The sequence below is a fragment of the Plecotus auritus genome (genome assembly GCF_963455305.1).
Source record: "Plecotus auritus genome assembly, chromosome: 3".
Taxonomy (NCBI): Eukaryota; Metazoa; Chordata; class Mammalia; order Chiroptera; family Vespertilionidae; genus Plecotus; species Plecotus auritus.
This window is the reverse complement of record NC_137772.1, coordinates 172,486,008-172,513,913: the sequence shown is the minus strand read 5'-3', so window position 1 is coordinate 172,513,913 and position 27,906 is coordinate 172,486,008. Positions and strand designations below refer to the sequence as shown.

Sequence of the window (27,906 nt, the reverse complement as noted above, 5' to 3'; positions counted from 1 at the left end):
GCTTTTGTCTCTGTGAGCCCCCGGCTTCCAATCGTTCCCCTGGGAGGAGTGGCTGCCAGGAGTGAGAGACGAGCGGGCTGGCCGACGAGAAGGGAGAGGAGCAGAGGGCGGGGGAACCGGCCGGGGGAGGAGGGGAGACCGAGGAGGCGGCTCTGGCTGCGCGCGGCAGCGGCGGCGCGGAGAGCTTGGACCGGGAGCCCAGAGCTCGGCAGGCAGCGGGAGAGGAGGAGCCGCAGGAACTGCAGCTCTGCCAGCTTGGGCCGAGTCTAGAGATACCGGCCTGGCTGGTCCACGCCAGCCGCAGGTGGGAAGGGGCTGGGATGAGGGTGAGGGTCTTCCGGTTAGGGGCTGCGGCTGAGCCGCGGTGCTGTCTCCCCCCTCTCTTCCATAGAAAGAGGCTGAGCATGGAGCTGTCCCCTCGCAGCCCTCCCGAGATGCTGGAGTCGGATTGCCCGTCACCCCTAGAGCTGAAGTCAGTCCCCAGCAAGAAGATGTGGATCAAGCTTCGGTCGCTGTGAGTCCCCGGCCCGGAGTGGGGGGAAGGGATCTCAGGGCGCCTGGAAAAAGCGGGGGGGGGGGGGTGCAGGAGTCGGGCTGGTGGATATTTTCCGGCACACATGTTGGCAGGTGCAAGGAAATATGCTGCTCTGACACGAGTGGCCAGGCCATATGTGCAAGGCATGTGCTGGCCGGGTAGAGCAGGTTTAGGAGTTGCAAAGCTAGCGATGTGGACCCCCGGTGACACGCAGCGTGGAGAGGCGGCACAGGATGTGCGGTGCAGTGTGGCAGGGCTGCAGACCGGCAGTATTCAGGAGGCGCCAGGCTGACTCACACGTATCCCTGTGCAGGGTTGTGCAGATGTGAGGCACATCACATGTATGTGCATGAGTGTCTGAGGGTCACAGAGATGTTTGTAGAATGATTGCACACAGCTGCAGATGCCGTGCATGGGGATTCTAGTGCCAACCTGTGGGTCATATGTACCTCTGCTGGGATTGGTGGCTTCTGCCTCCTGCATCCTACATGGGGTGGGGGTTGGGGACCCCCATACCTGAGCTGCTCCTTTCTCTTGAGGCCTGGAGCCCCACTCTGCACTTCTGGGATCTGGAGAAGTGGTGGACCCCCTACCTAGGATCTGAAGGAGGAGGGTAGGGTCCCTACCTGGGAGCAGGGAGGTGAAGAATGATTGATAGGGGCAAGGTAACTGTCAAAGCCTTGTTGCTGTTGGGTCTCCCTAGGATCTCCAAGCACATTTAGGCATCTTTTCCCATTGTTGCAGGATGAGGGCAGGCGGGAAGGAATAAGTGAGGAATAAATGAGGAAAGTCCCAAGGGAGGAGAGGAACTTTTCTTCTTGTTCCTCAGAGAAAGAGAGGATCTGGTCAAATACAAGCCACGCACCGACCTCACAGTCAGCTGTGAGTGGGTAACCCCCGCAGTCTGTTGATTCTTAAGCAGAGAACACGGGAAGGTGCTCCTCTCCCTAATATGACCCCCCCCCCCCCCCATGGGCCCAGGAAAGAGGCTGTAGATGTTTAATGAGGAAATACAGGTAAAACATAGCCCCTAAACCCAGTTCCTCCCCAGTATCCTCAGTAGTGCGCACTGAAGCTTCCATTTCTGGGCTCTGGCCGAGAGGGAGAGATGAGGTAGGAGATGGCTAGATGCTTATGATTGTGTTGTTTTAAAAAATACTTCAATGCGGCAATAAGATGATGCTTTTTTACTGGGTGGTGGGTCCGATTTATATACTAGCTGCTTAGAGAGGCCGGAGGGAGAGCTGAGGCATAGTGGTAACAAGGCTTGGAGTCCAAATGTGCTTCGCAGTTCACCCCCTTTGCTGCCTCCAGCCAATGCAATTTGCGGGCTCTCTGAAGCGCAGCCTTGGAATGAGTTCTGGGATGAAGAATGGAAAACCGGATTGAATTGATTTTTGTTGGGAGGAGTGCTGGTTGATTCTTGTTAGAAAACTGTGCTAGTAAGTGTTAATAGTAACTAAGATTGGAAGAGGGACAGGTAAGGAAGTGGTTGAAAGGCAAAAAAGGGGCTTCAGGGTCTATAAATGGGAGAATTCAAGGTATCCTGGGATGACTCCCCCATATATCTAGTGGTCATCATATACTTCCCCAGCCTCTATTCCAGGTAACAGGTCCTGCAAAAGAGAAGGTTTTACCATCTCCCTTTCTAACCAAGAGTCTTTCCTGGAGGCAAATTGCTATTTCTTTTGAGGTGAGAAGCTCTCAATGGCGAGAGAAGAGGATCCTGGAGCAGGCATTGAAACCTGGGGAAAGAAGGGAGCAGAGGCGCTGCCCCTACGAAGTGTGTTAGTTGACATGTCCTTACAGGAGATGCTGGTGGACAAGGATCACTAATTATATTGATTAGATTATTCTGGTCTTCACTCACTTTAGCAATCTGGACCTTAAGAGTGCTAGCTATGTGTAATAACGTACCCAGAAAAGTACCATCTCCTCATTATTAACCACCAAGACAGATTCCCAATCTCACGTCCTCAAAGCAGAGAAAGATCTTGGTATCAAGGGAGATCCCAAGTTGATGGGTGACTGGATTTGGCTCTCTTTGAATATTGGGGAGGCTTTGCCAATCAGAGGAAGGGAAATAAAAGGATTTAGGACTAGGGTAGGAGAGAGAAACTCTTTAACTCTCAGAGTTGAGAGCTGATAAAAAAAGGCATTCTTTCTTTTAGGTGGAAATAGAACACACCTTCCCCCAACCCCAATCACCACCTGTTCCCAAATGGGCTTGAGTGGGAACGGGTTGTTTAGTCTGGAAACGGGGGTGGGGGGCAGGCAGGGGATGAACATAATTATCTCAGGACTGGATAGAATAGAAATGAAAGCAGATGGAGTATATCATATATCTATATCTATATCTATATCTATATCTATATCTATATCTTTATCTGTATCTGTATCTGTATCTGTATCTGTATCTATATCTATATCTATATCTATATCTATATCTATATCTATATCTATCTACAAAGGCTTTGATTCCCCTACTCAACATATCCTATATCCATTATGCCCTCCCCTCTTCCCTATACCCTTTTAATTTCTAATCTAGACCATCTATACCAGGGGTGGGCAACTTTTTGACTCGAGGGCCACAATGGGTTCTTAAACTGGACCGGAGGGCTGGAACAAAAGCATGGATGGAGTGTTTGTGTGAACTAATATAAATTCAAAGTAAAGGAGCGGAGGGGAGAGCAAGAGAACCGGATAGAACAGCCGGATCCGGCCCACGGGCCGTAGTTTGCCCAAGGCTGATCTAGACTCTCTTCAGGGAGGCCAGGCCTGATGTTTTTGCCTCTGGTTAAAAAGCGATATAATATAATTGTGCAGGGAAATTTCTTTCTGGGAAGGGCATCCAGGAATTTTGTTTCCACACTAGCATTCTGCCAAAGATAAATCCAGATCTGGAGCATATGAGCTGGAGAGTCCCTAACTGTGGGGTTTCACTTCTACCTAGCAGGAAAATGTTCCTAACTAAGCAGACTCAAGCTGAGACATGAGAGAGGCTGGGGCAGGCAGTCTGGAGATGATGGGTTGACCAGGATGGTTTTTAGTAACTCTCACCCTAAGATGAAGGAATTGACTTCTCTGAGACCAGAGGGCTTTCAGGAGTGAGGGGGAAGGTCAGTAGGAGTAAAAGGGGTTTTCTATGTCTTTTTGGGAATCAAGAAAAACTATGAGTAGAGATTGGTTTGCTACCTTTAGCTCATTCATTCCTTCATTCAACAACTAATCAATTTTCTCCTGTGTGCCATGTGATGTGCTGGATGCTGGGGATATAGTGCTGGATAAAATGAACACAATCCCTGTTCCTATGGAGCTTGTAATTTGGGTCAACTCCAACATTTTGATACACCTGTTCCTCATTTTGATACACCCACCCAAGTGGTAAAATTCTACCACTCTGGTTTCTGCTTAATCTTTTCCTTTGGGGGTTACAGGAAAGGACAAATATCACTCTCTTCTCTCTGCTTCAGTTTATCCTGGAATTTTACAGACATAACCTTCCTCTTCCTTTGGGATAGTACAGACACAACCCCTTTCTCTTCTTTCTCCACATGGTACACACTCAGGACTCTCAAGGTCTAGGCTCAATGTCATAAGCTGTTGTTCAAGGTCATTAAGGTGAGCTGGAGCAAGGACCTAGTTGGGGATTATTTTTGCCCATCTTGCTTCGTCAGAGTCTAGTGTGGTACCTGAAATATAATAGACACTCAATAAATAAAAGAAGGAACAAATGAAAGAATGAGTTATTTGCATATGTCACAGAGCCAGGTCCGACTCTGATTCTGTGGTGCGTGTGTTCCTGCATGCAGAGTGGGGAGTAGGAAATGGGGGTGGAAGAAAGGGAGCTGTTGTTGTTTGAGAAGGTGATGTTTAAAAGGTGTGGGGTTTGAGTGCCTCAGAACAGAGCCTGGGACTGAAGGAGTTACAGAGAGGATACATAAACGACGTTATTTGGATGTGTGAACGAGATGTATCCGAATGATTGTGAATGCTCGACATGTTTACGTATGATTCTGGGTAAAGGTTGATATACGTGCTGGGGAGTTTGTGGAGTCGGAATTCTGTGACGATGTCTCTTTGTTTTTATGTTTATAACTGGCATGTGTGATAATAAATACGTTGGGAAGGTATGCTGAATTGGGGTATGCTGAATGCTTGAAATTGTTCTATGTATGAATGGGATGTATGAGTGTATGTGAGCATGTGTGTAGGTAATGGGGTAATATGTATGTGTGATTTTGTGTATGTGTGTGTGACACTCACATTTTTTGACAGTCCTGGGGCGATCAAATGGGTAGGAGGAGGAAGCTGAGGGACTGAACTGGGCGTCTCACTGATTTATCCCACCTTTTGTCCTCATTTTGTGTATGCCCCATGAGTGATCTTCTGTGGCTCTTACCAATTTCGAAAACTGTGCTGCTGTCCTCCTTTTTCTGCATATGGCTGTGGAGCTCTTGTGAAGATTGCAGGGTAAACTATAGCTCCCTGGATTGCTGGAGAAAAAGGAGCATCATTTCTCCCAGGCCTTAGTGAGATGATTTTTAGTGCCTTCCTCCCCGGATCAGCCCTTCCTCCTTTATTTCCAACCATAGCAAAGGGACTTTCTCTTTCTTGGATTTATATCCCCCACCCCCACCCCCCATCAGATGGCTTCCATCTCTCTATTTCCCCCAGCAGCTTTGTCTGAGTGAGGCATCCCGGATGGTAGAGGGTGGAAAATTTCTGCAGTAAGCTGAGGGGAGGTGCAAAGACAGGGAAAATAAATTCAGACCAAAGGAAGAACTCCACAAACTCCTGGTCCGAATAAGTGGCTGGAGGGAATCAGGGAGGCAGGGTTGTGGAAGATCATTGGGAATATTGGGAGATTAGAGTTGGAGTTCATGTTTCCACTCTGCATGATCTTGAAGTCACTCAGTCTCTCTGAATCTCAGTTCTTCATTTGTTGTCATCCATATGAAAGTGACTTCTGAATGATACAGACTGTAGTTCTTTCAGCATGGGAGTAAGAATAAATGGGTGATCATTGGCTTGGATGGGGAGAAAATAAAGATTCAAGAGGCAGAAATATGAATTACTTAGTAGGTTTGAGTCCCCATGTCTGGGACATGATTTGGAATAGTCTTGTTGATGAATGGTAGTCTGGAGCAGGCGAGGCAGGTGTCTGAGCTTAGAGAATAGAAGGCTGGGTGGGGCTGAGGAAGGGCTGACCTAGATAGAGTGTGGGCCACTGAGGTCAAAAGAAAGAGATGATACGCCTTTTCATCTCCTTTCCCGTGGAAAAACTACAAGTGAATAGAGCAATTGCCGTTCTAAGCCATGGTGTGTGTGGGGAGCCCAGGGACTGCCACTGGTGAGTTCTGTGAGCATTGGAGGAATTCCCCTCTGGCGTTTATCCTCAGTCCCTAGGCCTGGGTGTGATGTGACCAGGTATGCCACATCCTATTTTAGAGAATCTCTCAAGTCCCTTAGAACCCAAATATCACTCTGCCTGCTCAGGAGCCCCAGGAGGCCAGTTGGAAAGACTGAGAGAGATCCCACATTTGAGGTGGCATTTATCACTTTTGCCAGGATGGGGGTGAAGTTGCCTGGGGATGCTATTGGACTGAAAGGCCAGGTGGGACTCAGTAGGAGAGAGGCCTGCATGCTTTCCACCTGCCCGCTGCCCAGGGGATTCCTGAAGTCAGTAAAGCGAGTGTTTGTTTTCCATCCTCCCCTGTTTTTTGGCCACCGCCATCAGACTTTGAAGGAGGAGCCTGAAGCCTTTCCTCTCTTAGGGATCATTGAGGATTTGTTTCCCACTTCTCTGCTCCCTCTGTTTTCCTCTTCTTTGATTCTTCCTGCATCCGTTCCTCTGTCCCTTCCCTCCTTTGTTCACATCTTTCTTGGTTCCTCTTTCTCTGCGAGGTCCATTTCCCTCTCTCTGGTCCCACTTCCTCTCTTCCTATTCCCTTTGACTTACCCTCTTGCTCTCACCGTCAGTGCTCCTGCTCCTCTCTCACCTTGGCTAGGAGTCAGAAACCCTGGGCCTTCCCCCCGCCAGGTGTGGTGATGGTGCAGGCACCCTTTGGGGCCACCTTAGGAGTCCAGCTTCAACCCCTGTATTCTGCAAGGCCTTTCTTTTGCCTTCTCAGTGACCTCATCCTCCCAGTGCCTCTGGGAAGGAAGCCAAGTAATTGCCTTTGGATCTCAGGGGGCTGATTTTTCTCAGGTACGGAATTTCTAACTCTTCAGGACAGCAGCAGAGAAAGAGGGACAAAACCAGGGCAGCAGGTGGGGTGCAGGTGAGACAACTGGGAGACTGGAAGTTGTTAGATCATGAGATTGTCCCCCAAGGGAGGAAGACTTAATGGTCTGAGAGAAGTGGGAGAGAATCCTAGGAATGTTGAGTGGGGCAAAGATGGGAACTGAGGGGAAAGAAAGGCGACTGAGAAGGGAAAAGGAAAAAACAGATGTTATCCATTCAATGCAGGGAGATCCCTAATGCCAGTGTTCTTGCCCCTCTAGTACCCCCACCCCCAGCCCTGCAGCTGCTCCTCTGCCTGCAGTGCCTGCCGCATCTATGGAGCTTATCCCTTTCTGGGAAGAAAAGATGAGGTTTGCCTTTACTTCAGCATCCCAGACCTGGCAAAAGTCCACTGAGGGAATGGGGGGGAGTGGGGTTTTGGAGGAGAAACAGTCTTGGTGGGAAAAGGGCCAGGGCATATCGGGGGAGGCCTGACGGCATGGGCAGGGAGAAGAGCTAGAAAGGGGGGCTTCAGGTGGTACTGTGGATACAGCCAGGCTCCCAGGTCAGTTGATTCCACAGCTGCAATGAGTAGTCAGATTTGCAAATAATTATGGCTGCAGTGGAATGAATAGGCTGCCAGCTGCTGATGGCACCATTTAGGTTGGGAAGGGAGCTTGGCTTCCTGGGGGCTTAGTGATTCTCTGGAAGGCAGGACCTGGGGGATAGAGAAGCTTCTCCTTTCATTCCTATTGTTTGGCTTCCGTGCTCCCCTGTTGGTCAGCTCTTTTGGATCTAACTTGGCACCATCTCCCTAGTTCTCGCCTCTATGCCCACCTTGTTTGGAAACTTCTTGGGGCCCAGACTGAGTGAGCTCAGTGAGCTCACGTGCCAACAGTGTTGCCAAGTTCCCTAAGCCCAGACTGTCTCTCTACCAAGCAGTAGCTTAGAAATTCCAATCTGAAAGAAATAAAATAAATCAAATTGTACCAGACTCACCCCCAAAGACTTCTCTGTCCTGCCTGTTCTCTTCCTTTCTGTTTTTCTTTGAAATGTCAAGAAAATGTGCTTTTTTTTTAAATTTTAGCAAGATAGATTAATGATAGGTATTCAGGAGAACTTCCTGGAAAGTTCATGGAGGTTAGAATGTGACCTTTCTATGATAAAGAAGAAAGCTACTTTCCTCCTTTAAGAACCAGGTTAGGGATGAGTTGGGGGAAGCGCTGATGAACTTGAACTCAGGATGAATCGAGACCCAGGCATCCTACTTGCCTAGTGTCTCCAGTGCAGGCACTGCATCTGAGAACCATAAAGTATTACAGAGGAGGACGCTGATGCCCATAGATAGTTGGTAAGGTGAGGGGCAGGGCTGGGACCAGAGACAAATTCCACTGATCCCCAATTTAGTGCTGTTCCTGTCACACCTGCAGTCAGTCCCTTGCCAAGTTTCCAACTCACTTTCCCACCCCCAGGCTGCTTTTAACATCTGTTAGGCCCCTGGAAGCTGGACATCTGCTGGCAACATCTGTTGGGATGTGGTTTGGAGGGTCGTGGGGTGGTCCACGTGGAGGTGGATAATGAGCAGAATGAAGTAGTGCAGGGAGGGAGAAGAGGGGCAGACAACTGAAGCAGAGAGAGTTCTTCCAGACTGCGCCTTGGGAGAGGGGGGAAGACTCTCTTCCTCTTGCCACCCCTCCCAGGTCCCCCCTCTCTCAAGGGCTAAAGACTGAGGGAGAAGGGACTCATTTGTGTGCTGGGCTGGGAGCCAGGATACTGGGTCTTTTTTGGTCTGGACCAAGGCTCAAGCCGCTTAGATTACCTGCTTCCTCATCTGACCTGAGCTGAGCTGGGCTGTTGCTGGGAAGACCTGTTAGAAAGGGCTTGGTCAGGAGGCAGAGGGGGCCTCGCCTTCAGACACAGGCAGGGATGAGCTGGCTCCGTTCCCTCTTCTTCGGTATTTCTCAGACCCTCTTTACAGCACCTTTCAGATCTCCCATCCTTCCCTCCCTGCGCCTTAGTACCTCCTGCTCCTCTGCTCCTTTCCCTCCACTCACCTGGTTTCAGTCCTTCCCCACTAACCCCCAGTCTTCCACAGGCTCTGCCCCTTTCTCCCCCCACCCTCCCTCCACCCAGCTCCTCTGGCCAGTGCCTAGAGACCGCTGCCATGTCAACCTGCCACCTCCCAGGATGGCACCCCAGCTCTGCCACTAGGGGGGCTATTTTTATCTCTAGAGCCACCCCCGCCACTGTGCCCAGCCAGCTGCAAGAACCAGGCTGCTCGTATAGCAATGGGAAGCCAGGGGTGAGGGGAGCACCAGTGCTTGGATAAGGTAGAGATCTGCTGTTCTTGGCTTCTGGAGCTCCACGCTCCATATATTCTCCAGCATCTGCTTCCACTGCCTCCTGACCCCTTTGTCAGGAGTAAGGAGCCAGGGAGAAGTCCCAGACATCTGGAGTGGTGGGAGCAGGCTTTTCCACATCAGGGGTCTTGGGTACAGGAGTGGGCCTAGGGGACTTTGTTCCTGGAGGACTCTTAATAAACATTTGCCGAACTAATGAAATAAATGATTGGATTAAATAATTTGCTTTCATGCATCAATTTATAGTTCCCAAGGTGCTCTTCTGTGGGCTCATTTGATCCTTGTGAGCATTCTGTGAAGCATGTATTATTTACCCATTATACAGTCAAGGAAGCTGGAGCTCAGAGTATCTTGCCCAAGGTCACACACAGTGATAAAGTCCAGGCAAAAGGCTCCTGATTTTAATTCATGTCCTCTTCCTATTAGATTTAGTTAATTTCCTTCATTCTTTCAATTTCTGAGATTTTGGAGCCTTGGAGCAAATTAATCTCTTTCCCAATAACCCTCCCCTCACCTCCTTTCCTCTCCCTCTCCCCACCCCTCCCTTAGACCCATCTTCTCTGACCAGAGGCAGTATCTCCCATCCTTTGTTCATCCCATCCCAAGTCCAATCCTTCAGTGCAGGTGGGGAAAGCTGGGGGTGGGCCAGGAAGGAGGCATTATCCTTGGGCTCCTTGTTATTTTAAAACTAAATTTAAGGGCTAAAGGAAAATCCATGCTGGACTGTTTGTTGGAGTCATTATAGATATGCCCTGCCTACCACCCAGGGGACAGTTTTCTTAGCTTGGGCAGAGGTAGAATGTGGTGTGTGTGTGTATATATGTGGGTGAGTGGATATGTGTGATTTTTTTTCCACCAGGAAGGGATGGTGGTTTACTGATATCTTTCCTTATTAGGAACAGTTATAATAATAACTGTTATAACAGTAATAATAATAATAATAATAATAATAATAATAATAAACAATCTGGGTTGGGTGATATAGCACGTATGTCTGTGGGGGTGAGTGGTAAACAGTCATTTGTCCAACCAGCTTTGGTTCTACTGGGCAAGAGAGCAGAGGGGTGGGTATCGCCTCCAAAGCTTTTCTAGTCTAAGAAATCTCCACTTCCAGTAGGAGGGCCTAGGTTAGTGCCTTGGTTAGGGTGACAGGGCCTGGAGTGAGGGGAGGGCGGGAGCTGCCTGGCTTGGTGTTTGTGCTGTACCAGACTGTGTGCAGCTGCCCCCACATCCACCTCCATCCCATCCCTCCAAGCAAGCATGGCCACAGAAGAGGCCAGATGACTGACTGTCTCTCATCTCCTGGGTGGCAGTTCTGGGTCTTGGACTCTGGGTCTAGTCCTTTCTTTCTATAAACACTAACCAGCTTGTGTGTGTGTGTGTGGTGTGTGTGTGTGTGTGTGTGTGTGTGTGTGTGTGTGTGTGTGTTGGAGAGCACAGAGGAATGAGATGGACGCACAGAGTGTAGGTTTCAATTTTTCCCAACTTGGAAGCAGCCCTGCCTCATGGCTACCGGGAGTTCACTGGAAAACAACTTGTAGATATGTAACCTCTATTCCTCCCCTTGCTGTTGAATCCCACTTTTACTTGTCTCATTACTCAGTGGAACTGAGAAACAGCAGGTTCCCAAACTTCATTTGTTTATAATCTTTCAAGGCTTTGGCACAGTGACAAGGTATTTTAATTTCTCCCTGCTTTTTGGGGGCAGGGGAGGGAGGGGGAAGACTTCCTGTCATAAAATCCTGGCGCTTGGCCTGTTCTCCTTTCTCCTTTTCCTGTCATACTCATCCCCACCGGTCCCCTTCCTCATTTCCACAAGGCCCCAGCCTTAGACCCTAGATTAAGGAAATTGCAGTAGGGCAGAACTCTCTTCCCAGGATGTGTTGGGCTTCACTCCCGGCTTTCATCCTTAGCCCCGCCCAGCCCCTCAGCTGACCAATCGTAGCCCCAATGCACTTATATTGGTGACGTCATATCTCAGCCCACCCGGAGGCGGGCTGGGGCAGTGTGCGCACGTCCACTTCGCCCCGAGGCCAGGTTTTCTTCCCAACCTGAGCAAGAGCAAAGAGAGCCTGGAGGAGGAAGAGGGGGTCTCTCTTTGGCCATCCCATCACTTCTCTTTTCTTCCAGTTAATTCAGTTATCCCCCAATCCCGGTTTTACAGATGAAAAAACTGGGGCTGGGAGTGTTAATGTGACTTGCCCAACCCCTTGGTGTCTGTGAGCAAGTCCTCCTGATTGTTGTACACTGCTTGGGCGTGGGGATAGGGGCTTCTCTCCCGGTTGAAAGGTCACTGGGTAAGGATCCCCTGATCCCTAGCTTCAGCGAGCCCCTCCCCTGCAATTTCTAATTCTCTTCCTGCCTTGCTGCCATTCTTTCAGGTGGGTTAAAGCTCAGCTTGAAGAATGTACATGGAAAAGGTTTCTGGGAGGGCCCTGAGTCTCGGCTCCTCTGGTGAACTCTTGCAGAGTCCCTTCCCCTCCCACTACAGACTTTCTCTTAGGACAGATTCAGGATGGTCCCTGTCCCTCACCCTTAAGCCTCCCTTCTCCTCAAAGAGGAGCCCCACCTCCTCAGAGCAGGGGCCTGGCCTGTGCTATTTCTGTCCTTTCTGGGATTTTTCTGAGAACAGATTCTTGTTCTCAGTTTGTTTCAGATGTGAAACTTTTCCCGTGGCCTCTCACCCAGTTGTTGTGGGCCGGGTCTCTGCCTCATCACTGCCTTCTTCCTCCAGCCAGGCTCCTCCTGTCCCCCTCCCCCAACCGCAAAGTTCTCTCTGGTCCGTCAGTCACTCAATTCTGCCGAGACCTGGAGGAGGAAGTTAGGGGCCCAAGAGGGTGCCATTCCCCTCAGGGCCCCAGGGGCCTGGGGGCAGCATATTGAAGCTCTGAAGTAGGAGACTTTGATTCCCATGGCAAATCCCGTTCCTGTGCAGAGGAGCCACCTCCAGGGCCCCATCCTCCGGTAGGTGGTAGGTGTAGGCGCCAGCGATGAGGAAGGGAGAGGGGAGGAGGATGGCAGGTTGCTGTGGGTCCACCAGTTGTAATTTGGTGGAGGGGAGCGATTAAGACTTGACATTTATGTAATGAATATGTTGTGTGTGTGTGTGTGTGTGTGTGTGTGTGTACTTCTCCTCCATCTTTTACCCCATCCATCTTGCCCTTTACCTCATACTCTTTTCCTTACCCACCTCCCCTTCCTTTCTATCACTTCTTGACTACGGCAAGTGTCTTAGTAGAATATCCCTCCTTTCTCTGCTTCCTGATCCCCAGCATCCTTAGGACCTCACATTCCTCTGACATCTCTTCATCTGGTGTCTTAAGAACCCAAAAGGAAAATAGGATTCTTCTCACAACTCTCAGCCCCTTGGCTTAAGGCTGCCCTATGCTGAGGCCCCTACTTACAGTAATCTTTTGGGGAATGTAGATTCTGGAAGTAGTGCAGGGATATTTGGAAATCACCAGATTATTAGCCATATGGTAATTCAAAGAAATGAACTGGTGGGGGCTGAGGAAGCTGAGCTCTTTTGGGGTTTAAGGATTATTACTGCCTAGAACCTTCTTTTCCAGCTGGATGCCCAGAGCTGGAAGACACTGGGGCCTTCCAAAGGTTAGGATCTGAGGCGTTCCCATGGTGCAGGGACTGAAGGTAAAGGAGAAAAAGTGGTGGTGGTGAAACAGAGTTAGGGGTGGAGGTGGAAGGAATGTTGGGGAATGTTAGGTCTGGATTAGGATTGGACAGGGTTGAGCATCCAGTTTTGCAGGGAAAGGGACCCTTCCCTGACAGATTCCCCGAGGACTGAATCAGAGGGGTTGGATTAAAACCGATGTAGGGGTGGGAGTAGGATTTCTTGCAGAAGAATGGTGAGGTGAGGATTTGGGGTGGGTCAAGGGAGATCTTAACTCTGAAGGACTTTAGAATCAGAGAGGCCCCTGCCAGGCCAGAAAGTGCCTTGTGGGGGTTATAGAATTTCAGGAAGGTGAAGTTCAGCACCTGGATCCTTCCAGCTGCCTGAGTCCAGTTTCCCCTTCTTGGACTCCCCCTTTGACAAATCCTTTAATCTTTAATCTTTCTTTCCCTCTTGCTTTGGGAGTATGCGTTGGTGGTGTCTGGATTGTGTTGAGTTCAGATTTCAACAGGAGCTATTAAGGAGCTCCTGGACAGGATCAAAGGTGGAGGCAGGAGGAGCTTGGAGGGAGGGTGTGTGGGAAGGCGGCCCATGATCTCCCTCTTCTCCCCAGGCTCTCCATTACAGAGAGCACCATCGTGAGTTCTGGCAGATAGCTCTTCACCTAATGAATCTATCTTCTTTCCCATTTATTTATTTAATGAACATTTACTGAGCATGTATTGTGTGCTCTGCACACAGCAGCCAGGATAAACAAGTCACTGTCAGTGCCCTCAAGACACACACAGTCTACTATGGGTTGACAGACACTAACACTTCATGAAGGGTAGATGGCTGGCCTGGCTGGTGTGGCTCAGTGGTTGAGTGTCGACCTATGAACCAGAAGAGCACGGTTCAATTTCTGGATAGGGCACATGTGGGCTTGATCCCCAGTGTGGGGGCATGCAGGAGGCAGCCAATCAATGATTCTCTCTCATCATTGATCTCTTTCTCTCTCTTTCCCTCTCCCTTCCTCTCTGAAGTCAATTACATATATATATATGTATATATGTATATATATGTATATATATGTATATATATGTATATATATGTGTGTGTGTATATATATAAAAAGGATGATGACTGAGATTCATGACTGTGATGGAATCAGTTCCAGCCTCTCTTCAATCTAATTACAAGATTGCACTCCCTCTTGTTTGGGACACCGTTAAAGCTCCAATAGTGTGAGTTACAGGCTTGCCGACCTGACTGAGATTGACAACTTTTGTGACCTTGAACGAGTCACTCAACCTCCTCATCACGTGATTGGGAGGCTCAAATGAGGGTTGTAATTGTAAAGGAGAGGTCATGACCATTTTCATTCTCCCATTTCCTCTGTTAGGGGACTTCCTAAGTACCAGTCTCCATCCAAACTAGACTCTCTTCTGGACTTGGGATAGAGAAGTCAGGCGCTGCTGGATTTGAAGGGAGTGAGCCATGAGCTGGGTAGGGCCAGCATGATGCTGGTCAGTTAATTCCGATTCAAATCACATTTATAAAGACCTAGAGTATATGCCAGGCCATTTGCATACATTATTTCATTTAATCTTCTTATTAACAGCCCTTCACAGGTAGTTTATTATCCTCCTCACTATTTTATAGGTGAAGGAATTGAGGCTCTAAAATAAAAGTTCTCAAACTTTAAAGTATATTTTATTGATTTTTTACAGAGAGGAAGGAGAGGGAGAGTTAGAAACATCCATGAGAGAGAGACATCGATCAATTGCCTCCTGCACACCCCCTACTGGGGATGTGCCCGCAACCGAGGTACATGCCCCTGACCGGAATTGAACCTGGGACCCTTCAGTCTGCAGTCCGGCGCTCTATCCACTGAGCCAGACCAGTCAGGGCAAAAGTTCTCAAACTTTAGTGTGCATGAGAATCATCTGGAATGTTTGCTAAATGCAGATCCCTGAACCATACCCTCAGCTATTCTGGTTCAAATAGGTGTGTAATGAGACCGAAATCTAAAATTTTCCTAAGTATCCCAGGTGGTTCTGATGCCAGCGGTCTACAGGCCACATCTTGATAGATACTGATTAAGAACTAGTGACTTGCCCAAGGGCTCAGAGTCAGGTTTGAATCCGGGATTGCTGCCCCCCGCCCCGCCCCCACGCTCATTGTGAGGATAAATGAGATAATGTAGGAGAAAGCGCTTTTAAAAATGTAGAGCTGGCAGCATTGTTAGCAATTATGTGAATACATGCAAATGAGCACCTGTGGGCTTGACTGTTCACTTTGGGAGTCTGCGCTGAGATGATGTGTTTTGAGAGGCAGGTGGAGGGAAAAACTTTGGCGGAGGGCATTGACCCCTAGGGGCAGAGATTTTGGTTGTAAAAAGGGCTGACCAAAGTGGAAAATTAAGGCTAGGACAGGCATCTGGAGGTGGGACCAGAGGCCTTTCTTCCTAGGTTATGTGTCCCCAGATTCGGGGGCCCCTGGCCACAGGGACTGACCAGGAGCGGGAAGCCTGGCTTGAGCCTGGGCCCCAAAGGCAGAGTGTACCTTTTTGTTCTGCGACGGCTGGGGCGCACTCTGGGAGATGCTGGCTCAGGTCCCCCTTTCTAGCTCATTGGCTGCAAAGCCTTTTCTGTTTCTAGCCTCTATTCCCTCTACCTACTGAACTCGCAGCTGGGTCGGAGCTTTACTGATCTCAGCCTCTATCAATGACTCACTGTTTGCACATGGAGGGGGTGCAGCAGAAAGGCTGGAAGTGGGATTTGAAGCAGCCCACCCAGGAGGCTGCAGTGTCACCCTCCCATCTCCCTGCTTTCCCTCTGCCCCGTGTGCATTCAGACAGGTCTTCAGCCAGGTGAGAGCTGGCCTGTGATGCTTCCTGGGGCTAGCTATTTTGGGCACCCTTCTTCCAAAGCTGCTGAGACCCCAGGATTCTAGAGCTGCGTTCCTTCAGGAATGCCATTGTTCTTCCTCCCCCCGGCATCCCTGGGAATTGATGCTAATTTCAGCCTCTGGTCCATGACTCATTCTCTTCTGCTCCCTGACTCAGAGGGTGACCTTGGGTTTCTGAAGCCCCTCGCAGTGGGGAATTGTGGTGGCCACCGTTTCACCCCCATTTTGGTGGGGCTGGCAGGGCAGGGCTGGAGGAAGGAGCAAAGGGGAAAGTTTAATCGCTTTTTTAAACATCACCATCTAAAGTCAGAAAGCATTGTTTGCTTTGTGACTGCCTGGGCTGGACTCACCAGACTTCTAAGAAGCCTCCCAATTAATCTCCAACCCCCAGAATTCATGAGTGCAAACTATGAGGGATTGTCCCTTCAGGCAACACATCCAGTAAGTGAGACCCCTGGCCCCATACCCAGCACTCTTGCTCTGGGGAAGCTGCTGCAGGGCTGTGGTAGGGGATGGGTCACCCTGGTACTGCCCTGGGCAGGCAGGGGTTAATCCCGCTTTGTCCTGGTTGATGGATTCTGGAATCATAATCCATTAGCTCTGCCTGGATGGAGTGAGGCCTGGAGAAAGCATTCAGATTGCTCTTTGTTTGTGTCTTTGCCATCCTGCCAGGGACAGAGGGGCTATGGACATGTACCTCCCTCCCCATCATGACCTGGAGACATAGTGAGAGAATCTTGGGTCCTCTTTTGATCTCTGTTGACCCCAAAGCCCTCTTTCATGGGGGAAATAAGCAGTTTCAGTTCTTGGTTATTCAGACTATGAAACAGACCATCCCCAAAACATCCCCCCAGGGGCTTGTACCTGTCTAATTCTGCTGAGCCCCAGCAGTCTGAACAAGAATGTTCAGGAAACACTGATTAAAGGGGAGTGTTAAGAGGTCAGAGATGGATGGGGACAATGGAGTCAGGAAAAGCCTGGAATTACTCCTGGGTGGGGGGTGGGGGTGTAGATACATTTAATAAGGTCAGTGGCAGTAGCCTGAGATGAAAAACATTAGCTGCTATTAGTCTTACTGTTAGAATGAACAATGATTTATGGAAGACTAAAGGTATCCTGCCCGCATGACAAGGTAGCAGTGCCTAATCAGGATGTCTGTGTCCCCCGCCCTTCCCAGGCTACGCTACATGGTGAAGCAGTTGGAGAATGGGGAGGTCAACATTGAGGAGCTGAAGAAAAACCTGGAGTACACAGCTTCCCTGCTGGAGGCCGTCTACATAGATGAGACGCGGTGAGAGTGGTGACAGTGAGATGCTGGGCAGGGAGAGACCTACCCACGGAGGAGGAAGATACCAGATAGACACAGTAGCCCAGACCCTGGGGGTCACAGGAAGCTGGGGACAGAGACCTTTGCTGGGGTCAGAGTAGGAAGGAAGAGTGAGATGGGCAGAGAGGAAGAGCTAGAGGTAGAAATACTGGCGGAGATAAAGAGGCAGAGGAACAGACGCAGAGTTGTAGAGACAGAGGCAAACAGGTGTCAAGAAGGAGAGAAGACTGTTGCCTTAAAGCTCATCTGGTCCCAGCCTCCCTCCTGGTGTGGAATCCCTCAGGCCCTGCACTGCCCAGTGTGGGAGCCACTGGCCTCATGTGGCCATTGAGGCTGGAAATGTGGCAACTGTGAACTGAGTCACGTATGTATTTGTAAAATACATGCTGGATTTCCAAGACTTATAAAACAGAATGTAAAATATCTCATCAGTATATGTTACATTGGTTCCACATTGAAATGACAATATTTTGGGTGTATTAGGTTAAAGACGATTTATCATTAAAATGAATTTCATGTGTTGTTGTTTTTTTGCATTTTAAATGTGGCACCTGGAACATTTAAAGTTACTTATAAGTGGCTTGCATTTTATCCTGCGGGACAGCGCTGCTGGTCGGCAACATCCCTGGTAGGCGGTATTCCAGTGTCTGCTCGGACACTTCCAGAGCTGGGATGCTCACTACCTCACATGGTGACCGGTTTTATGATTGGGGACATGAGATAGAGAAACAGAAATAAAAAGACGCAGAGAGAAAAGCAAGAGAAGGGAGAGAGCTGGCCTCGGAGTTGCTGAGGCGTGGGGTGTGGCTGGGCCAGGGTCCGTGGGCTGGGGAAGCACTTCTTGTCTTTCCTCTGTGACGCCTTCTGGTGCCTCAGGCAAATCTTGGACACAGAGGATGAGCTTCAGGAGCTTCGGTCAGACGCTGTGCCTTCGGAGGTGCGGGACTGGCTGGCCTCCACCTTCACCCAGCAGACCCGAGCCAAAGGCCGCCGAGCGGAGGAGAAGCCCAAGTTCCGCAGCATCGTGCACGCTGTGCAGGCGGGGATCTTCGTGGAGCGGTGAGGCTCGCCCGTGCTCGGCCTCCCTCTGCCTCTAGTGCTGTCCCCTGTCCCCAGCCACCCTGGTCCTCCAGTGGTATTGGCCCCACATGTCCAACGGATCAGACCCCATTCCACAGACCTTCACACCTGGGCCTCTTTTCACTGTTTTCCCGTAGGATGTTCCGGAGATCGTACACCTCTGTGGGCCCCTCCTATTCCACTGCGGTCCTCAACTGTCTCAAGGTGATGCTGGGTTTCCGGGAAAGGGGAAAAGGTCGGGGTGAGGAGGTGGAAATAGTCATTGGGACTTCCAGACTCTGTTTAGGGGGTGATTTTGCCTTCCCTTTTAAGTGTTGTTCTCATGTTCCTCAAAACAATGTTTGCCCACTCCAGAGGCAAACTCCTGCCTCTCTGTGTAACACCGAGCGATGTCTGGGAAGAAAGAAGCCCACTTCACCACCTCGTTTACCGCTTCCCAAGACTCTGTAACCATGGGAGAGCCCTCTCTGCTGCTGCTAGGAGCCCCCGGGCGTCCCCCTCCTAGTCTGTTGTTTCTCCACAGAACCTGGACCTCTGGTGCTTTGATGTCTTTTCCTTGAACCGGGCAGCCGATGACCACGCTCTGAGGACCATTGCATTTGAGCTGCTGACTCGGCATAACCTCATCAGCCGCTTTAAGGTTGGGTCACATCCTATTCCCGCCTTTTGGCATGATTCTCCATTCCCATTACTCCTGTTCTAGAAGATTCCCAACCAGTAGATTCCATAGGATCCCTCACTTAGTCCCACCAGCAGGGGAGTCTCCTCATGCCCACTCCAGTCATCCTTTCTTTCACTTACTGCAGGTCCAGCCTCTGATCTGATTTTGCTTCCTGGGCTAAGATTCTATCTAGGCCTATAACTGTCGAGCTCAGGATTCTGTTCTCTCCCCTTTGCTTCCCCTCTAACTTGACCTCTCCAGGCTGGTTTGACGTTCACCTCCTCCTTTCAGCTGTCCTGCCTCCTGCCTGTGGACACCAGAGGCCTAAAGTCCAGATGCTGTCAGTCCTTTGGGATTAGAGTCTCTCCATGTGCTTGGGGGAGGGGGAGGGAATAAAATTGGCCACCCCGCTCTCCCACCTAGTGCTAATCTCTGTCCAAGGAATTTTATGGAGAGGATCAGCTCTTGGCAGTGCTGGGTAGGACTCTGTGAGAGGAGGGAGGGTGTGTGAACTCCATTTGCTCCTCAGCTTGGCTGGCCAAGAAGAATATAGGATTCAAGTCCTCTCCAGATCCTGTGCCAGGAGGGAATGTCTTTTGGGAATAGAGGCTGGAAAAAAACATTTTCACATGGAAAACCACAGTTGGAAGTAGAGGGTGAGGAGTGTTGAAGAGTCACAGTGGGGACTTAGGTGGGGTGGGCAATAGATGTTAGCGCAAAGGAAACCATGTGTTCTGAGGGGCCCATGTCGGGGTGGGAGTGCGTGAAAGGAGTGTGGTTGGAGGGGCCCCTCCAGAGGACTTTGAAAGGTCATCCTGCCATCCTGTGCCCCCATTTCTCTGTAACGGACCACTGGACCACTGTGCATGTCAGCCTTCCCTCCGCCGACTCGGCCTTTTACAAGGACTCCCAAGACGGCTTCCAGACCTTTCCCGAGGTGCTCAGTTGGGATTTTGTTCAGTGCCTTCCCGAGGCCTGTCCTTCTGCAGTTTTATTTTCTTCCCTTTGATCCTGCCCAGAGAATAGCAGGGTCCTCTTTTCTCCAGGCTTTTCCCAGCTCATGTTTCTCCAAACTGGTACTCAGGCATATTCCAGGCACCAGCTCCTTTAAACTCTGCTTCCTTACCTGGAAGGACTGGTTTTGGGGGGACCCTAAGAGTAATTGCATCAGGTTAGGATTGGCCCAACCCCAGTCTGCCTTGCTCCAAGACAGAGAGAGGGGAGTGCTTATTGCTTTAGTGTTCACTCATGGTAGAGCCCCCAGTTGGAGCTATCCTTCTCAAACTCCACATTCCCTTCCTGGACACCCAGCCCTCCTCTGCTCCTTCCCTTCCCTTCCTCTTCCCTTTCCCCTTCCCTTTCCCTTTCCCCTTCCCCTCCCCCTTCTCCTTCCTTTCCCTTCCCCTTCCCTTCCCCTTTCCTTTCCCTTTCCCTTTCCCCTTCCCCTCCCCCTTCTCCTTCCCTTCCCTTCCCCTTTCCTTTCCCCTTCCCTTTCCCTTTCCCCTTCCCCTCCCCCTTCTCCTTCCCTTCCCTTCCCCTTTCCTTTCCCTTTCCCTTTCCCCTTCCCGTCACCCTTCCCTTCCCTTCCCTTCCCTTCCCTCCTCCCTCCTCCTTCCCTTCCCCTTCCTCCTCCTTCTCCTTCCCTTTCCCTTTCCCTTTCCCCTTCCCCTCACCCTTCCCTTCCCTTCCCTTCTCCCTCCTCCTTTCTCCTTCCCTTCCCCTTCCTCCTCCTTCTCCTTCCCTTCCCCTTCCCTTTCCCCTTCCCTTCCCCTCCCTCTCCCCTCCCCCTTCCCTTCCCATCTCTCTCCCTCCCCCTCCCCTTCTGTTTCCTTCCCTTCCTTCTCCCCTCCCCCTTTCCTTTCCTTCCCTTCCCCTTCCCCCTCCCCCTCCCCTCCCCGTTCCTTCCCTTCCCTTCTCTCCCCCTCCCCTTCTCCCTTCCCTTCCTCTTCCCCTTTCCTCCCCTTCCCCTTGCCTTCTCTTCCCCTTCCCTTTCCCTTTCCTCTCTTCCCCTTCCCTTTCCCTTTCCTCTCTTCCCCTTCCCTTCTCTTTCCCTTCCCCTTCCCTTTCCCTTTCCCCTTCACCTCCCCCTCTCCCCTTCCCTTCCCCTTCCAACTCCCCCTCCCCTCCCCCTCCCCTCTCCTCCCCTCCCCTTCCTCTTTCCCTTCCCTTTTCCCCAGGGACACCATGGCAATGCAAAAGTAAGGGCAGTTGTCATGGAAACAGTCCTTTAAAATTCATTGAATTTGGGGCACAGCCCTCCAGGGGTGGGGGTGGGGGACATTAGGGTCTGATTGATGAGTGACACATCCTCTGTGTCTAGTCACTTTCACTCATCTCTACAGAAGCTTCCTCAGGTCCTGAACCTTGCTCTCCTCCTAGCCTCAGGAGATCCAGGGACAGGTGCAAACACCAGCCCTGCCCTCTAGGAGCCTTGAACCTTTGAAGGAGGCAGGCATACCCCAAGGGCATATGCTGGACAGAGACAGAATTTATTCGCTTGTGTGTGTATGGGTGGGGGGAGGCTTCTCAGAGGAGAGGGTAATCTACATCTGGCTGGAAGGGTCCTCTGTACATCATCCTATCGTTTACCCTGCTTCTGAGCCCTTATCCATGGTATTGGATTGGGTTGGGGTGGGTGGTTGAAAGGTAGGAGGGAAACTGTCTTTCCTTTTAAAAAAAATCTCCAGGGAAATAATAATAACTATAGCTACTCTTTAGAGAGCACTTACTAAGTGCCTTGTACTTATCTCATTAAATTCAGGGTAGGAGGTGGTATCTTCATTCTGCAATTAAGTATCTGAGGTTCAGGGAGGCATGTGACTTGCCCAAGGTCGCATAGCCAGCAGGTGGTAGAGCCAGGATGTGAGCCTAGGTTCACCTGACTGCTGAGCCAGTGCTCTCTCCCTGTGCCACACTGCTTTCTACAGAAAAATGGCATTGCTGATCTCAGACCTGGGCCTCCTGCCATTCCTGCAGATCTTCCACGTAGCTCTATTTCCTCCCTCCTACTGCAGATTCCCACTGTGTTTTTGATGACTTTCCTGGATGCTTTGGAGACAGGCTATGGGAAATACAAGAACCCTTACCACAACCAGATCCACGCAGCTGACGTTACTCAGACAGTCCACTGCTTCTTGCTTCGCACAGGGATGGTGGTAGGTGCCCTGGAGATCACTCTGCTGTGATTTAGGGCTTTATGACTGCGTAATTGGGATGCACACTCCCATTTCCCTCCTCCTCTCTTTGGTTCCTCCTTTGGCATCCCACAGTTTTCAGAGTCAAATTGGACTTACTCTACAGAATTCCTGGGTGGAACATAATTTCCTGTGCTGGGATGCAGTGGGAATGTTGCAGTTTGGAATGGAGGAGGGTCTTTGGTCATTCCTGGAGCTGAGAAACCTGGCTGCATTAGCCCAGCAGCTGGCCTTGAAGAATGGAAGGGTGGTGTGAGTGGTCCAGCCTGTATGTGGAGATTTGGGGGCAGTGACTCAGAGAGGGTTGGCCCCCTCTCATCCTCTGTCTCTTTCTCCCAGCACTGCCTGTCAGAGATTGAAGTTTTGGCAATCATCTTTGCAGCAGCCATCCATGACTATGAGCACACAGGCACTACCAACAGCTTCCACATCCAGACTAAGTGAGGGGTGGGGTGTGGCAGGGCAGGAGGGGCCAAATGGAAGTGGGGAGGTTGCCAGAATTTCCATTTAACAGGGCTGACCATGATGACCTTTGGCTTTGCAGGTCAGAATGTGCCATCCTGTACAATGACCGCTCAGTGCTGGAGAATCACCACATCAGCTCTGTTTTCCGAATGATGCAGGACGACGAGATGAACATTTTCATCAACCTCACCAAGGATGAGTTTGTGTGAGCAGAAGCCAGGAGTGGGGCATCCCTACAAGACCCCCTCACCCACCCCTTTCTTTACTACCTGGACCTCCTGCCACCAGTGCTGTGGGGCTAATCACTCTTCTGGTTCTGTCCATTCAGAGAGCTGCGGGCCCTGGTCATCGAGATGGTCTTGGCCACAGATATGTCTTGCCATTTCCAGCAAGTGAAGTCCATGAAGACAGCCTTGCAGCAGCTGGAGAGGTGGCATCTGGTGGGGTGTGGCCGGGGCTAGGCCAGAGCAAGGGGTGTGTGAATCGGGGGGCATACACATGGGTGATTGGTGTGCCAAGTCTTTACCTGGATGTAGAAGCTCTCCTGGCTCCAGATAGCTGAGTGTATGTGTGTGCGTGTGTGTGTGTGTGTGTGTGTGTGAGAGAGAGAGAGACATGTGTGTGCACATGGCCCTGGGTTTAGGTACAGTCTAGGCAGCTGGTATACTGGAGAGTACTTTGGGCTGGGAGTCTGAGATGGGCATTATCATCTCAGCTTCAGGACAGACTTACTCTGGAATGCTGGGAAAATCATTCAATCCTTCTGGACTCATTCCCTTATCTGTGAAATGTGAAAATGATATGCCTCTCTCCTCAACAGCTTGCCACCAGTTCCTACTATAAGCAGGCTATTGAGAGAGTCATGTGAGGTTAAAGAAAAAAACACAGAATAAAGGCCATAATTACATCTAATGTTGCTTAAAAGTGGGAGTATCTAAATGTGTGGGAGTTGCTAAATGTGTGTAAGAAAACGGACTATATGTGTGTCCTGAAGGTGTGTGTTAATGTGCCTATGTGTGGGAGAATGTGCTGTGTCAGAGCATATCATTGTTAGAAAATAATAATTATAATAATAATAATTATAGATAACATCTACTGAGTACTTACTATGTGCCAGACACTTTTGTAAATACTTTTATGTTGCATGCCATTTACTTCTCAGAAGAATTCTATGTGGCAGATTCTGCTATTATTTCCACTTAGGATTGAGGAAAATGAAATACAGAAATTTAAGTAACTTGCTCTGTGTCACACAGCTAGTGTATGATAGGTGTAGTGAGGACTGAATCCAGACTCCTGCTTCTAAGAGCCTGGGCTGCTTGCTGTGTGTGTGTGTGTGTGTGTGTGTGTGTGTGTGTGTGTGCGCGCGCGCGCGCTCAGAAGAGTGTTTGAGGTTACCTGAGAGGACCTGAGAGAGGGCATGTGATGGGGAGTTAGGAATGGTCCACATTTCCTTTTCCTAAAAGCTCAGGTCCCTTCTCTTGCCATCTGCCTTGACCAGGATTGACAAGTCCAAGGCCCTGTCTCTACTGCTCCATGCTGCAGACATCAGCCATCCAACCAAGCAGTGGTCAGTTCACAGCCGCTGGACCAAGGCTCTCATGGAAGAATTCTTCCGCCAGGTACCATGGCTTCTTTGCCCACCCCCTGCCCATGGGCCTTCTCTCGCTTGGTTTTCCATACTCCTCCTCCAGACCTTCACTTAGCAACCTGCAGCTCCTGACCTGACCCCAAACCTGTGGGATAAACTGTCATCGTCCTAAGAGCTGAACAATGTTGATGAGAGGTGCATCCCATTTGCCCATCACTCATTTCCAGGTCATAGGCACAGAAATTCCTTTCTCCCACAACAACCTCCTACCAACCCAGCTTCACCCTGGATCTGGCAGTTTGAGGTATCCTCTCCAGCTTTCCCACCTGTCTTCTCCCCCAGGGTGACAAGGAGGCAGAGCTGGGGCTGCCCTTCTCTCCGCTGTGTGATCGCACTTCCACTCTCGTGGCACAGTCCCAGATTGGTGAGTATCCTTTTTCACAGGGAGGAGAAGATTGCAAAGGGGAAAGAACGCTGTGTGGGGCCTGGGCCAGGACTTCCCCAAGTCCCCAACCTTAAAGCCATTCTTCCTATAGAGGCAAGCCTGCTGTGCTAGGGCATGGGGTCTTGGGTGGAAGGCTAGGGGCATGCAATGGTGGGGAGGAGTTCTCTGAGGTCACAAAAGCATCATTCCAAAGGCTGCCTTCATTGGGAACTTTTCAGCCACAGGTTGCTCTGTTTCACATGCAGAGAAGGGTCACAGCCATGCTGCCATATCCACTACCCAGTCCTCCAGGTAAAACATCGTCATGGTGTTACCCTCTGCATGGCAGGTTTCATCGACTTCATTGTGGAGCCCACATTCTCTGTGCTGACCGACGTGGCTGAGAAGAGTGTCCAGCCCCTGGTGGATGAGGACTCCAAGTCTAAAAACCAGCCCAGGTGAGGATGACTGGGGTAGCCTGGCCTTCTGGTTCTGGGAGAAGGGAGTCAGACTCACAGAGGGCGGACCCCTACGGAGGAGGCACAGCCATGGGAGGGATGGTGGAGGAGCAGGCTACTCCAAACAGGAGAGCCCCTGTGCTGTGTGTCACACACAGGGGTGAAAGGATGGGGCCATGCGACTCAAAGCATGTGCCCACACCTGTATTCCCTCCACCATATTTTTTCTCTTCCATTAGCTCTGTTTATTGCCTTTATGCTAATCATGTTTTTATTTTCCTTCTAGTAAGAGGGAAGGTGTGGAGAGGGAAGGGTGAAATCTGGGAGGAGGGGGACAGGGACTTGTAAGGTACCCAGCAGAGGGAAGAGGAGAAGAAGGAGGCCCCCTAAGCCTCCTGCTGGTCTTCCATCCCCTCCACACGGAGGGCTGGGAAGGTGGTTCTGGAGTGGGCTGGGTCCCACCTCTGAAGTTGGTCGGGGGGCTGCTTCTAGCTTTCAGTGGCGCCAGCCTTCTCTGGATGTGGAAGTAGGAGACCCTAACCCTGATGTGATCAGCTTCCGCTCCACCTGGACCAAATACATTCAGGAGAACAAGCAGAAATGGAAGGAACAGGCAGCAAGTGGTGGGTACCATTGTGGGCATGAAGCCGTGGGAGGAGGTGGCTAATGGAGTAGTAGCAGGTCCATTTTCCTCAAGCCCCTGGAGCAGCCGTTGACTCCTAGAGTTGGGAATAGAGCTGATCAGACTAAAGTTAGATTATAGGAAAGACTGACCAGCTGATTGGCCTGTTCTAGAATGAGAACTGGAGAGAGAACAGGGACAACCATATTCCACAACCAAGGGGCCTTATGCACATTGCGGCCTGTGAGTGGTGCACCTGTAGATTAGGGTCACTTGATGGCCCTGGCTGGGAAGTCTTTTCCTTTATGTGGGAGTTGAAGTGGCCCGGGGTTGAAGTAGGAAGATGCATGAGAATCTCTTACTTTTCTCCACATACTCCTTGGTTCTGGGGAAAACTACTTCTTGGTCTGGTCTCAGCTTCCTTCATGCCCCTCTGCAGGCATCACCAACCAGATGTCCATTGATGAGCTGTCCCCCTGTGAGGAGGAGGCCCCGCCCTCCCCTGCCCAAGAGGAACACAACCAGAATGGGAATCTGGACTAGCCTGGGGCTGGCCAAGGTGAGCCTGTCATGGTGGAGCAGGGAGGTCTTGATGTTGGGCGGGGAGTAGGGAGAGCTGGGTGTCCAACATGGCATTTTGAAGAGTCATCTCTAGGGTTCAATGGATGTGAGGTTCTCCCTCCCTCCTTCCAGGCAGGAAAGTGATGGAGATAGAACTGAGTCAGGGCGTGAATGTGAAGCAAGGAAATCCTTCCAGCTCTTCTGTCCCAGTCCCTGCATTTGGAAAGCAGGTAGCTCTTCAGAGCAGGGTGGGGCCTGAGCAAGGCTAGAGCCATCCACGTAGCACCTTTGTGAGGGCTCGGGAAAAGGAACCAGCCAGGGCACAGGCTCTGTGAGGTCGGCTGGCATGACTTCAATCGCAGCTCCTGCTCCCACCTTGGCTGAGTACCCTTCTGCAAGGCATTTTTTTGGCACATTATTTGTGGGACCGAGTGGGGATCTGGGTGGGACTTGGAGAAGGTAAGTCAGGCTGGAAATAAAGGCAAAGGTCCAAGCACTGAAACTTCCCCCTCTTTCCCCAGGTCTTCATTGAGTAGATGTCATCAGCACCATCCATCGGGACTAGCTCCCCCATCTGCTCCAAGGGAGCATGGAGGTCGAGGAAGAGACAACCCACCCAAAGGCCAAATGCCAGAGATGGTGGGGTTGGGCAAGGGCCCCTCCCCAACCGACACCCATTGGGCCATACTTTAATCTCCCAGCAGCAAGACTGGGGAACTTCAGGCTCCCAACGGTCCCTGTGCCCATGCCCCTGCCTCTGGACTCCCCTGTGGCCAGATGGATGTCTGGGAAAGGGGAGCTTCCTGCAGGCTTCCCAGGGCTTGAGGGGAGGGTCAGAGATGCCAGCCCCCTTGACCCTCCTCCGTCCTTTTTGCCTCCAAGTTTCTAAGCAATACATGTTGGGGGTTCCCTCAGCCCCCCACCCCAGATCTTAGCTGGAAGGTCTGGGTCCCCTTTTCCTCCCCTGGGAGGGGCTGGAATAGGACAGAAAACTGGGGGTTTCAGAGCCCTATGCATGGGGAGAGGAGTGGGCTCCTTCAGGGCATGGTATCTTTTTAGGGCCTGGGAAGGGGGGGACCTGCACTGCTTCAGCCCCATCCCCAGCTCGACCCCTTGCAGTCTTCCCTCTCTCCCATTCTGTAATGGCAACTGGAGAAGAGGACCAGGGGCTGAGAGCAGGTCTTTCCTGGGGTCCTTAAGAGCTTGGGACTGGTCTAGGCCCTGGGACATGGAACCTGTCCTGGCTGATACCTGAGCCCTTTGCCTCCTTCCTCTCCCCTGGGCTGGAGGTTCCCATCCGACCAATGTCTGTAACGTGCTTTGAGTCTCCTCAGCAAAGCACCTTCAGGATGCATCTTATGAGCACAGGCAGGAGAGACCAGCTGGGTCAGGGTCAAGGGTGCATGATGGGGGTGAGGTATAATCCAGCAATACTGTGTTACCAACAGAGGATCCCTCCCCTTCTCCATTCCAGCACTGGCCCAGCTTCGGCACCAAGAGGCCCCTCCTCTGTGACAGTGGGGAGGGGTGGGAGGAAGGCAGATGGGGAGGGGCTCAGGGTACTGCTATAATGCCCTCTGAAGAGAGCCCACCAGGCCCCCTGTCCCTTCCTCTCCTCAGGCTCTTCTCGCCCCACCTTGTCCCAGGAAAGGCCCAAGTCCAGGTGACTGCCCTCCTTCTTTCTCGTAAATATCAACCATGCATTTGTACAGTGGACCCTGTTCATGTGAAGTCCATATCCATGGTCTCCTAGACCTGCCACCCTGCCACCTGTCCCCCTTACCCACCCCAAGTAGGGCAGAGATGCATGTGACTCACCCCTGCCCTCGGTCTCCCAGAACCTTGCTATATAGTCAGAGATCAATAAAGAAGGGAGACCAGG

General features: G+C 50.9%; 1 protein-coding gene across 1 annotated transcript; it reads left to right on the top strand.

Moving 5' to 3' along the window:
- PDE1B (phosphodiesterase 1B) lies at positions 1-27,906 on the top strand. Its single transcript, XM_080661075.1, has 16 exons — positions 1-304; positions 392-514; positions 16,819-16,932; positions 17,845-18,027; positions 18,186-18,252; positions 18,572-18,688; positions 21,724-21,864; positions 22,243-22,343; positions 22,448-22,573; positions 22,697-22,798; positions 23,870-23,990; positions 24,302-24,383; positions 24,733-24,841; positions 25,334-25,464; positions 25,903-26,022; positions 26,546-27,906. Exons 2-15 carry the CDS (start codon positions 405-407, stop codon positions 26,004-26,006), a joined length of 1,608 nt encoding a protein of 535 aa, XP_080517201.1. The 5' UTR covers positions 1-304; positions 392-404; the 3' UTR covers positions 26,007-26,022; positions 26,546-27,906.